This window comes from Taurulus bubalis, assembly GCF_910589615.1.
Source record: "Taurulus bubalis genome assembly, chromosome: 10".
Lineage (NCBI taxonomy): Eukaryota > Metazoa > Chordata > Actinopteri > Perciformes > Cottidae > Taurulus > Taurulus bubalis.
Genome location: NC_136598.1, coordinates 13,638,570 through 13,650,909, shown reverse-complemented (window position 1 = coordinate 13,650,909; position 12,340 = coordinate 13,638,570). Strand labels below are relative to the sequence as shown.

The following is a 12,340-nucleotide window of genomic DNA, read 5'->3' as shown; positions in this document are numbered from 1 at the left end:
ATGAGGGTGCTACACTGGTGCATGCTGGGAGTGACCATCCTGCTGCTGGTCTGTGAGGTCGCCATCAGTCAGCTGTGCAAGTCCCTCATCACCTTAGTGGACGGTTTCCACACGCTCTTTGTCCTCCTGCGCGTGGCTCTTCCTCCTCAAACAGCAAGCATTAAGAAACAAACGCTCCCCTCTTTGGATTTGTCCTCATCTCCTCCTCATGCGTCCTCCTCTTCAGCGATGCTTCCCTCCTTCCTGCCTGTACAGTCATCCATTGAGTCTCCACCCCGGACCCCGGCTGGGGGGCCTCCGGCCTGTGGCGTGTCCTTCACCAGCAGCAGGCTTCAGCCTGTGGGGGCTTTCATCTCTGCTCTCCTCCTGACCTCTCTGTGTCTCTCTTACTTCATGGAAATCATCAGCTTTTCCCTGGAGCCACACATAGTGCAGCGCCCCCTGCTGCTTGTGGCGGTCGGAGCCGTCAGTCTGCTTCATAAGTTGCTGGTGGTCTGGCTGAACTGGGGTCAGCTGCAGAAGGAGAGGGCCAAAGTCAGCAGGCAGCTGAAGAATGAACCTCATCTTGAAGAGAACCACAAAGGTAACATCACCTGCAGGTTACATGGTCACGTTGAAAGCATGAAGCACAAATATACAGTACAACAAGAGTTGGTTTAAATTTATAGTATGGCATATTTAACTTTATTAACAGTCAGTTAATCACTTTCAAATGCCTTGTATAATAGCTATAAGCCATTAATAAGCCATTTTGGGTTGCTAGATTGTGGTCGGTGTTGCCGTCCTCCCAATTTTTACTTTGGATGCTTAGCCTAATGATAGCTGAAGCTTCACATCTAGCATGCAGACATGTGATTGGTATTGATCCTCACAGGATTTTTACAACTGAAATCTGGACATGTGACATCCAGTTCCAGCTGGTTAAAGATTTAAATCTCCTCAATCCCATCTGAGGTACAATAGTTAGTTGTTCAATGTGGGATGACCACACCTTTAACTGTACTAAAGTCCAATGACATGTAAAACACATTACTGCAATTCTGGTTGGTAAAATTCATTCATTTTGGAGAATGTGGAATCTGTGACAGATCACAATGATGCAGGAGGCTTGTTAAAAACACCGCTGCAGAGCCGCTATGTGAAAGCACATACTTGTAATGGCATTGTGTAAAAATGTACAGAAGAATGATTGTGCCTGTTCAGGTGATGCTAGTGTACAGACATATTTCACTTTGAAGTATCTGCCAAGTGTATACTCAGCTGTAAGGAACATCAAACAGTGTCCGTGTTTGTTTTTCATTCCTCTGTTCGACTCCCACAGTCTTGGCTGCAGAGGAAACCAAAGGCCAGGCTGAGCTGGGGCGAGTCCTGGATGATGTTAGCCATGTCCAATCTGCCGTGGACAACTCGCTCCACAATGGGGCGCTTGTCCTCTGCAACCCGGGAACCTCGAGCGTCCCTGACACAGACTCTCAAACTGCCCGACAACAGCCGGTCCTCCGCCATGCAGCAGCTCAACAGGACAGCAGGGACTGTGAGGCAGACAGTGAGAGTCGTCCAGAAGACACCACAGAGCTTTACAAAGACAACGCCTGCATGGGACATCTTGGTAAGAGAGCTTAGCTCCTTGGACTTGGTCGCCTTTCTCACTTTAGTGTCCTGTAGAAAAAGGATGCACGTGAGAATTCAATACACATATTTCAATATTTGGTTTTCATATGTGACCAAGTGAGATTACCTATATGTTACGGATGAGGTGTTTTTTTTCAAGTGAAATCATTTCATTTTAATTAAACAAATTTTGTTCATCAATGTTATATTAATCTTGTTTTAAGACTTTAAAATAAACTTCAGTTGAAAGTTTTGTTTTACTTATCTGAAGATCCTTTTTTTTTTTTTTTTTTACTGTTTTCTCCCTCTTCAGACAGTCAAAATGCATCTAACACCAAAGTCTACAAGTCATCCCATCACATGACTGTACCAAGCAGCCAGATGCCGGTCAGTCTCCGGTCCTTTGTCCTCGTGGTGCAGGGCCTCTGCACCTCTCTGCTGGCGCTGTTCAACAGCTTGGTGATGCTGCTGGTCGGCCCAGAGTTCCTCCACAGCTCGGGAACCTGTGGCCTGCTGGTTTACATGGATCCTGTTCTCTCCCTACTGGCTGTGATTATGCTGATTGCCACAGCTGCACCACAGGTCTGTATGTTTATGGGATGCCTTTTAATTTAAATGTTGCTTTTAAGCATTTAGCTTGAAGTTCTTATGAAGACCAAATTTTGAGTCAAACCCACTAATCACAATAATACATTTATGCAGCAGTTGCATCCAAACCTGCACTGACTGTCGTTTTGTCACCGGTAAATCTCTCCAGGTGCACAGGTATGGACTTCTGCTGCTACAGGCCACGCCTCCACACATTTGCGCATCTGATCTTGGACGAAGGATTACGAGTGTCCCCGGAGTGCAGGCTGTGCACAACCTTCACATCTGGCAGTTAACGGACTCGTTCATGGTGGCCTCTGTCCATGTGCACTGCCATGCTGGGTTTCCGATGCACAGGTGAAGTGGGAAAGTACTTTGGCTTTTGTATCTAAAGGGGGTTTTAACAAACCATTGAGGAATTATCAATTATGATTGGATGAAAGGTATGGATTCATTTTGTGTAACCGTACAGTATAAACCGGACACCTTCAAACTGAAGTAAGTATTGTTTAAAAGAAATGACAATGATATAGTTTGATTACATGTTAATACATGTTTTGGATGAGACAGACCAAATCCATCCTTTACTGAATCCATAACCTCTTATCCTGTGTATCTGTGCACCATCACAGATAACCCGTCCAAGCTCACATTGGGCGACAGATGTGGTTCAACCTAATTACATTACATTACATTTAATTTAGCTTTTATACAAAGCGACTTGCAATAAGTGCATTAGTACATAAGTGCATGAGTACAAACTCAGAACAACAAGAATCAAGAAAGTACAATTTCTTCAAGAAAGTTAAACTACAAAGTGCTATAAGTAAATGCCATCTAAGTGCTACTAAAGTGTGACTAGGTGGTACCTTCTTTATTCAAGGTATAGTCGAAAAAGATGAGTTTTTAGTTTGCGGCGGAAGGTGTAGACTTTCTGCTGCCCTGATGTCAATGGGGAGCAAAAGTATGAATAATCATACTTCATTCTTGCATCATTTTGTTTTTATTGTAGCTGGTTGGTTATCATATACATGTTTTTGTCCAGATTAAAAACTATATATTTAATAATGCAGAATCCTTTCACACATGCAGGTGTGCTGATCTGATGTCGGGGGTCACTAAGGTGCTGCAGAGTGTTGGAGTGAGCTGCTGCACCGTCCAACCGGAGTTTGCCTCCTGCTGCTCTGGGTCCTCTGCAGGCAGTGAGGGGGACGCCTCACCGGTCATCCACAGAGAGGACCCCTCCCTGCCACCTCTTCTGACCTGCAGCCTCGCCTGTGGAAAGGCCTGCGCCGGTCATATGTGTTGCTCTCCCCGAGAGGAGGACACCAGCCGGATGGCACCACCAGCTGGGGAAACAAAGGAAGAGCCTCAGACACTGGTCATCGAGAACACCTTCCTCTGACTGAAGTGATTGCACTGGAGGAAAATAAATAAACAAACGTAAAACGCGGTAAAAGTAATGGATGATGCGGAAAAGCAGATTTGAAAGTGCAATCTCTCGTAAAACTCTGCTCGTACATTACATGTAAATGTAGTGTTAGTTTGATGACATTAACATGGTGCTGCAATAACAAGTGAGGTCCTTCTTCTTGTGATGCTTCATTTGTACCCAAAACCTCTGTATTCTATACCATGTATGTATAAACAAGTAATACTAAAGTGTGTCTTTTTTATTTTAACATAATACTCAATGTATCCTAGTGTCACGGCAACTAAAGAAAGAAACAAATAAAGATATGAGATTTAATAGGCTACTGTATTATATCCACTTTAATACTCAATGAAACTTATACACCCTGTGGTGGAAAGTAACAAAGTACATTTACACAAGTACTGTATACATGATGGATATGTTTAATTTCATGCTACTTTTTGTACTCCATTCAATTTAAACGCAGATATTGTACCTTTTTTAAGCCAGTACATTGATTTTACAGCTATAACTTCTACCTTATACCTTACAGATTAGGATTTAACATGAGAAATAAAAAGTTCATAAAATATGATGTACTGTTAACTACATAACAGTAGATGAAGTATGAATTAGGATAGTTCAAATTAGCTCCTCCAACTACAACATTGATGTCTCACTTACATATTAATATATCACTGATAATGACTCAAACCTTGCTGTCAGCCACTCCGCATAATAGGTAATACATGTTTTGCTAAAACAACTATTTATTTGCTCCCTTGAAATGGAGTACTTTTATTTGTATTATTTGGATAGCCCTTCCAAAAATCACGAATAAAATGAATTGATGTGCACCTGAAGGATTGGATGTGGGTGGTAGGTAATATCTATATATTGAGTTTGTAATGTAAGCAGCAAAGCTGAGAGAGTTAATCAGTTTACACAGAGGACGTTTTCATGGCAAACGTGGCACACCTGTGTAGCCATTATTCATGTCCCTTTCCAGAATTAGATTTATATCTCTGTTTAATCCTCCATATCAGTGGTTCTCAAATGGGGGTACCATATATATATTTAAAATTAGCATCAATTCAAAAATCCTTTAAAATGTAATATTGAATAAATATTCAATAATATAAGTGATAATTCTTAAAATGAATTGTATGTATTATATATTAAATCAGACACTGATGGCACAGCGCTGTTTTCTTTTCAACCCAAAATGCCAAAAAATATTGAGAACCACTACTCTATGTTTCTTACTCTGTGATATATGCGCCATATGGCTCCACCTTTTTATTTTCATACAGCCAATCACAACGCGCCTACTTTGAATAGCACAACACAGACCAGATTATGTTTCCTGTTTTCTGTGTTTATTTGACAAGAACATGCTCCAGGACATCCAGTGCGTGTGGGTCCTTTGTATACGAGCGCTCTGTCACGAAAGAAAACTAACATTATTTGACAATACACCCTGAGTCAGAATACTCCCCTTGATAGATTGTTTAATATGCTTCCCGCTGACTCGGTTGAATTGCCCGGATGAGCCTCGGTGGTCCGGGGTGCAGGCTTCAAACCTGTAGCTGCTTAGCGGCAGAGTGGTCCAATTCCACCTTTCGGGCGTATTCGCACAACTGGTGGTTCATATACATATTCGTCTATAAATGTGCTTTTGTTTTAGTTCTTCCTGAACTGGATTAAATACCTAAAACTACTTAAAAAACTGAAGTTTTATACTTGTTTAGACGTGTTTGTATTCACTAAGGTATTCAAGAAACGTACTTTAATAAAACATTTGCGTGAGTAATTCGTTATAAATATTGCACGTTTAGCTTTATTACATGATGTATCTAACGTTATCTATATTTTATACAACAAAACAATTTAAAGATAATTCAAATGTAATTCTGCAGTTTTGTTTATCGGAAACATAGCAGTCACGAAAATGAAAACACAAGATCAATGATTACCTATTGTAAAATTGCTTTGTTTTGTAAAAAGTCCTTACAGTATATGTTGTAAATAAATGCAGGGTGATAACTGTGGAAACAGAATTTACACTGAATCTACATCCGCTCTGTCAAGAAAACAACATTGATTGACAGTGCATAAAAACCAATCATCTTTGAGTATTTCTGGTCCACCATCCAATCATGTTCCTCCCCGGTGGAGGCGGGCTGATCAATGCGGAAACGCGTCTGTGCAGCGGAGGCTGTGGGTGGTGTGCGTGATGTCCTTGCCCTCTAGATTTTGGGCTAACCTGGATTGAAAAACTCACTTTGTACTCGGTGGAGGTCACAGTTGTATTATAACCCGGTAAGACAGTCTGATGCACGTGCTCTCACCGTTACATTAGACTCATAGAGGCAGATGTTTAGATGTATAGCTGTGAAGTTGCCCAGTGCCAGTTAGCGTCCTGCTAACTAACGTCAGTAAGCTTATGAAAGTGGTTCATTTGTGTGTTTCTGCCCATTTATATGTATTAATAAAGTAATAAAGAGGTAGTCTAATTGGTTTAGTTTACACGCAGCTTTGCAGTCACTTATCATGTGAGATCAATATTGAGGAGAGTTTTATTTGTCCTAAATGTGATGTGTAGTATGGCTGCAATTAGCTAGGTCTTGAGGACCAGTGTCAAAGTCTTAAAGCAGACTAAGTAGTATATGAAAAGTATTTAAATATGATATGTCGCTGGTGTCTTCAACATTTGTGCCTAATCAAAATGTCCTCCTGAAACGGACCCACAGCAGACATGCGGCAGTGAAGTAGACACACTGGTTAGTTACTGAGAGCTTGAGCAACACGTTTAATGATTGATTACTACTTTGTCATGTATTAACTTAAATGCCAACAATCGTTGCTACCAATTGTAAGCAATTAGACATTAGACAGACTGTATATTTTTATTTTTGATGGACATTTTTCACAGTTTGTTGAAATTGTATAGAATAAACTGTCAATCACATCAGAAATATACAGTTTTTCTATAATACAATCGTTAATTGAACCACCAAATATTCAGTGTGTCCGGAAAAAAAAGGGAAGAAAACTCTTAATATTTGTCAATCTGTGACCATAAATTCCAGTTTCCGCTCTGACTCTTGAGTTACGATGCTGTGTTGTGATTTACTTTCTTATGGATTTCCTACAGAAACTGAGTAGAAATGTTCCATCCTTAATCTGTCTTTCAGATCTGACTCGAAGAGGCAGTTCGTTATGCCTTTTCATAAATATGCCCCCAAAATCTGGGAGGTCCTGAAGCTGAAGCAGGGCATCTACGCTCGTCTCCCCAAACACTACCTCAAGTCCCTGGAACTGAGGGAGCCGACCCCCGTCCACTGGAAGCCTCTGGGAGTCCAGTACCAAGCCCACCCAACAACGGGGCAGAAGCAACGGGTACAGGATGTCCCGATACCGATCTTCTACCCTCCAAACTCCCAGGATGGCCTGTGGGGAGGAGAGGGCTTGATATCAGGCTTCAGATACGCCAATAATGATAAAGTGAGTATCCAGGAAAAGGATTGTCTGCCTTTAGTTCCACTAGTGTGTTGACATGAAATAGTTAGACCATAATAATCACAGTATAAACGTCCAGCTGCTGTAGGCGAGGCTTTGTTAGCATGTGACTGTCCACTCGTTGTCAAGCTCCTTCTCTTCTTGTTAACTTTTCAATAAACCAGAAAGATCATAAAACGTTTTGTTTTCGTGAAAATTCAAATCAAATATTTGTAAGTGAACTCTATTAAGAATTTATCTATTAAAAAAAACACATTAAACATACACATTTTCACTCTGTTCATCAACATCACTATCATATATATCACTATAAGTACAGCATTAAGTGACTATAAATATGTAGACTAAATCAATAAAAAAATCATTGCATGTTTAAAGTATTTATTGAAATATATAAATATGTGACACTAAAACCCAGAGTATTTAGATTTTTCCCAACTTGTTCTGTACAATATTTTCGTTGACACATATAGTCCTAAACATCTCTCTCTGTAGATGTCGACTCGTCTGAAGAAGACCTGGAAACCACAGCTGTTCAAGAGAGAGCTGTACAGCGAGATCCTCGACCACAAGTTCACCATCACAGTCACAGTCCGCACTCTGAACCTCATAGACGCTGCCTTCGGATTCGACTTCTATATTCTCAACGTAAGAGAGCGCCACCGTTGTGTAACAAAATGACCCTTATCCAACTGGCTTTTTATGTGACTGTAATTATCCAACTCTTGCCAGACGTCGAAGGAAGACCTGAACTCCAAGTTGGGGATGGACCTGAAGAGGGCCATGTTGCTTCGCCTGGCGCGCAGAAGCACAGAGCTTTACCCGTCGGACCCCGTCAAGGGAGAGAAGGTCTACAATAAATACAAGGTAGGCGCGGTTTGTTCAAGTCCACCGAGTGATCCTACATGTGTTGGGAATGGAGTGATTAAAACCAACCTTAGTGTTTTACCAGTTGTTGAGAAGGAGTTTTGATTAAGAAACACATTATGTATTTCTTTTTCTGGTTCCTTCTGTCTGAGCAGCAGTTTGAGATCCCAGAGGAGGAGGCCGAGTGGTTGGGTCTGAGTCTGGAGGAGGCCGTGGAGAAACAGAGGCAGCTGGAGCACAAGGTAACAAAGTCCTCAAACACGACTGCTGTAGCTCACCTCATTCAGCACTTGTTTCAGTCATTTTACCCCAATAGAAATGCATAAGAAATGTTCCTAAAAATATGCTATTTTGTATGAAAAAGACATTACCAATCATAGAGAATGAGTTCATCTGTATCCCACCGTAACAAAATCACAGACCACTGGAAGATGTGAAAATATTTTGTTGCACATTTGTGCACAGTCCATGAGTATTCTGTCCTAACTCCGTTTTGTTCCTCCTCTTGTCTCTCAGGAGCCGGAGCCTCTGTTTAAGGCCTGTGTGGAGGAGCTGGTGGAGGAGCTGCACATCCAAAAACTCTCGGAGCCACACCTCATAGAGAATAAGTGACGGCGCGAACCGTCTGAGCGGGACGGAGGCATTTTTTCAGACTGAAGAATTAAGCTGTCAAGCTTCTCCAGATGGTGGCAGGAGTCGCACAGTTTCTGAAAGGTGTTCATCCGGGAGAACATCCTGCAGTTTCAGCTTGTATTTTCATCTAAGAGCAACACAAAAAAACGACGAGATCATGGTGGAGTAATGCTGATTTATTTACCCTTACGTTAAAGATCCATACATAAGACATTTTAGGAATTAAGAGAAAGGCCTCCGTTTGTGTAAATACTTCCTGACCAGTTGTGATATCAGGCCCAGGATATCCAGAAAATAAAAGATTCCCTTTTTCTTAAACCCTGTTTCTGCTTATCTGTTATCTTCAATAATTATTAAATCAGTTAATGTATTATTTAATTCACTGCATGAATTTAGGTGAGATGACTTCTGTCTTGTAAGGTTTGACGGTTTGGCTGATATTTTATTTTGCTGGTTTGATAAATGTAATCATATTTTATCATCACCATTGATGATAAAAGACTAAATATGGCCATGCATATTCAAGCCTGGACAATTAGCAAAATAACTATGTGTGTTGTAAGTGTTAAAGTTTCTTGTATTTCATTTTGTAGGGTGGGTAAATATAAGAGCGATATCAATCATCTAGTGACTCAACTGGTGGATTTCTCAAATACTGCACATAAGTAAAATTTTGAGGTGCTTGAATATTTCCAATTTATGGTATTTTATAGTTCTTTATGGATAAAATAAGAGAAAGAAAATGTACCTTTCATAACCTATGAAAACTTAAAACCCACCTGTGGATAAAATGGCCACACATTAACAATGACAATAATATAACTCCGAATGGAACCATTGTACTGAACGATGAATTATTAATCCCAACAATATATCTGTTCTTTCGATTAATATTTTGAATGCAGGATTTGTGGTATTAGTACTTTTGAGTAAGTAGTCAACCCAGGACATGTTATATCTGTGTTTACCCAGTAGATGGAGCCAAAGTGCTTTAAATGAGTAAAATCTCCATTTTATAGAGTGAGATTATAGCCTGTTCAAATTATGATCAATTCTTTTTTTATTAAAATCAAGTCTCAATTTAAGAAATACAGCATGAAAACCGGCCAATAAACCTGCAGTTGAAGGCCTCTGCCCATGAAGACCCACAAGTACAGCTCAGATTAAAAAATAAAAACGGACGTTTCTTGCCTGGTTTCGCTTTCAACACTTCTGGTCTGGTGTGTGACAGTTGTCTTGGTGTGGTGTAGTTTAGCGGTTGCAGCGTGCTATTATGGCAAGCTGGGGAATCCCTGCTGGTGTGGGGACTCGCGTGGGTGTTTTAACTTGACAACAGAGGAAAAAGATGATATATCTGGCACCTGATTCACTCCTTATATAGATACCTCGGTCTGGAATTACCCATCCATATAGTGCACGTGATCAGCAAATCATCCAAATGAACACAAGCAAAACCCTAAATCAACTAAATTTACTATCAAATTTAGTGATTGTTCTCTGTCAGCAAACACACGTTTAATCAGGCAGCTTCACCTTCACTCCCTTGAGCGAAGTAATACTTAAAGTTAGAGATGTTAGACCAAATGTTTTTGGTTTGTCTTTACTTGTGTAAATATTTATCATGGCAGCTGCCTCCTTGCAAATCCCCTTTCTAGTCCAGCTTTGGCCAAATATGGATTTTTTTTTTTTAATGGTTTAATGTTTACACTCATGTTTATCACACTTAATTGTTCTTCTTAAGTTAACTTTATGGATTGTGATGTATTCCACCACTCTGGTTCAGACTGAAATATCTAAACAGCTGGATGGATGGATTTACAGTTCCGTACCATGAATCCCAACGACGTTGACGATTCCCTGAAGGTTCCTCTTGTGCCACCATTAAGTTGACAGTTGTGGTTTTGCATGAAATGTCTCAACAACTACTGGATGTATTTGCATCTATATTTCAGAGGGTAAAGTCACAAGTGACCCAGCAGTATATCATCATTCTGCATACGTTTTACTTTTGATAAGTATATGTTGATGCTAATACTTTTGTGCTTCAGTACAACAGCTGAACACTTCTTCCCCAGAATATTCACCATAATGTGAGCGTTATCAGTAAGTGATTGGTAAACAGATGAGATCACCTGACTGCAATGAAAGCTCCTGTTTTAATGACATCATCTGAGTGATGTAACTGAAACTTGAACTTCCACTTTTACACATTTCAGGTTAAAAATAGACTTGAGCACCCTGATTTGTCTCTTCCCATCATTATTTTTGTATCTGTTTCCACTGCACATGATTCATCCTGTCTGCTCAGTTATCTCCACTGTCACAGTTTTCTCCTCATTACACTACAAATAAATTATTAGTGGTTACTGCTGTCGTAAAAACTAAAATCTCGGATCAACTAGAGACCATCTTGCGGTGGTATCACAGGACCAAATCGGGCCAAAAACTTAAAGTGAGGGTCCTGGCCCCTCCCAGACCTGAAAACAATACCGCAAGCTGATGTGGATGGTAAAAACTAGGCCTTGATACAAATGAAAGTAAATCCTGAAGTATGCGTATACTTCCTGTAGCTATTAAAGCCTCACTCTCTTTATTTAAATATTTCTTAAACCAGCAGTTTTTGGATGACCACATGTTGTGGCTGATAGCGTAAACGTGTCCGGACAAGTCCCAGCAGCAGGGTGAGGTGGTACCTTTTCACAGGAAATCATGTTTAGCCCAGTGTGGAGTTTCCCAGCGGCAGTGAGCCATTTATGTTCAGGTCAAGTGAAAAGACACAGAGCTAGAAAAGTAGCACACCTGCTGCTCTCAACATTACACACCCAACAACAACACATGAGGTTGCCAGGTGCACACGTGGAATGTTAAATATTGAAACTACTCCTCTGCCACCATTGTCTGTTTACGGTTCAGTAAAAATCAGGTCGTGGGTGTGACGATCACAAGTGCTGCAACAATTAGTCCACAATATTGTTTTTAGTGATTTATCAACCACAAATTTCAAACATTTACTGGTTTCAACAAAAACTATTACTTTGAATGACTTCACTTTGAACTCTAGGAACAGTTGGTGATAAATAACTGATATAAAAGAATAACTGATGATGCTCGCCAAATAAATATTAGATTGAGGGAACAACCACAGCAGAGATTTTTTATAAATTGCCAGGTGTTTTTAGGTCTGTCAATCTGTGGGCCGATTTTGTCACCACCACGGCGTCACAACCATGCACGATAAAGTCCCGAACTTTACAGCTGTGTAGACATCAAGTTTGAAGATGGGTCTGCGCAAAGGCGGCATAAGTAGGGTTGTACCAAGTGGGAGAGGGGCTTATGCCCCCCACTGTAGGTCTTGTATTGGCGTCACGACTGGTGTGATCAAATTGCAATGACCACTTGATTACTTCTACAGTCTACAAAGCCTTCTATACAATAATCAAAAGTTATTTTGAGTTTCCTGATAAGCATGTGACATTAAAAACAACTCAGCAAAAAACTGAAAGCAGAATTGCTCTACAGCCTGGACTTCTGTAAAATGTGCTTTGAGAATAAAAAGGCATTGAGTGAAGTTAGACGACTTTTGTTTCTTTTGACAAATCATCAAGGCAGCAGTCAGCTTCAGAGGTAGTAACAACAAGACAATAACACAGACTGACATTTTATTGTTTCTTTTCTGAAATATTGACACTACGATACTACAGAGAC

The 12,340-nt window shown here is 40.5% G+C and overlaps 2 protein-coding genes across 2 annotated transcripts; both read left to right on the top strand.

Moving 5' to 3' along the window:
- LOC306742186 (proton-coupled zinc antiporter SLC30A1) lies at window positions 1–3,604 on the top strand (the record flags this gene model as incomplete). Its single annotated transcript, XM_079224528.1, has 5 exons — window positions 1–583; window positions 1,322–1,609; window positions 1,925–2,193; window positions 2,369–2,556; window positions 3,292–3,604. 5 exons carry the CDS (start codon window positions 1–3, stop codon window positions 3,602–3,604), a joined length of 1,641 nt encoding a protein of 546 aa, XP_079080654.1.
- Window positions 3,605–5,829: 2,225 nt separating this feature from the next.
- Window positions 5,830–8,936, top strand: mrpl28 (mitochondrial ribosomal protein L28). The gene is made up of 6 exons (XM_079225341.1): window positions 5,830–5,935; window positions 6,811–7,120; window positions 7,631–7,783; window positions 7,868–8,002; window positions 8,158–8,244; window positions 8,519–8,936. Exons 2-6 carry the CDS (start codon window positions 6,836–6,838, stop codon window positions 8,612–8,614), a joined length of 756 nt encoding a protein of 251 aa, XP_079081467.1. The 5' UTR covers window positions 5,830–5,935; window positions 6,811–6,835; the 3' UTR covers window positions 8,615–8,936.
- Window positions 8,937–12,340: the final 3,404 nt, after the last annotated feature.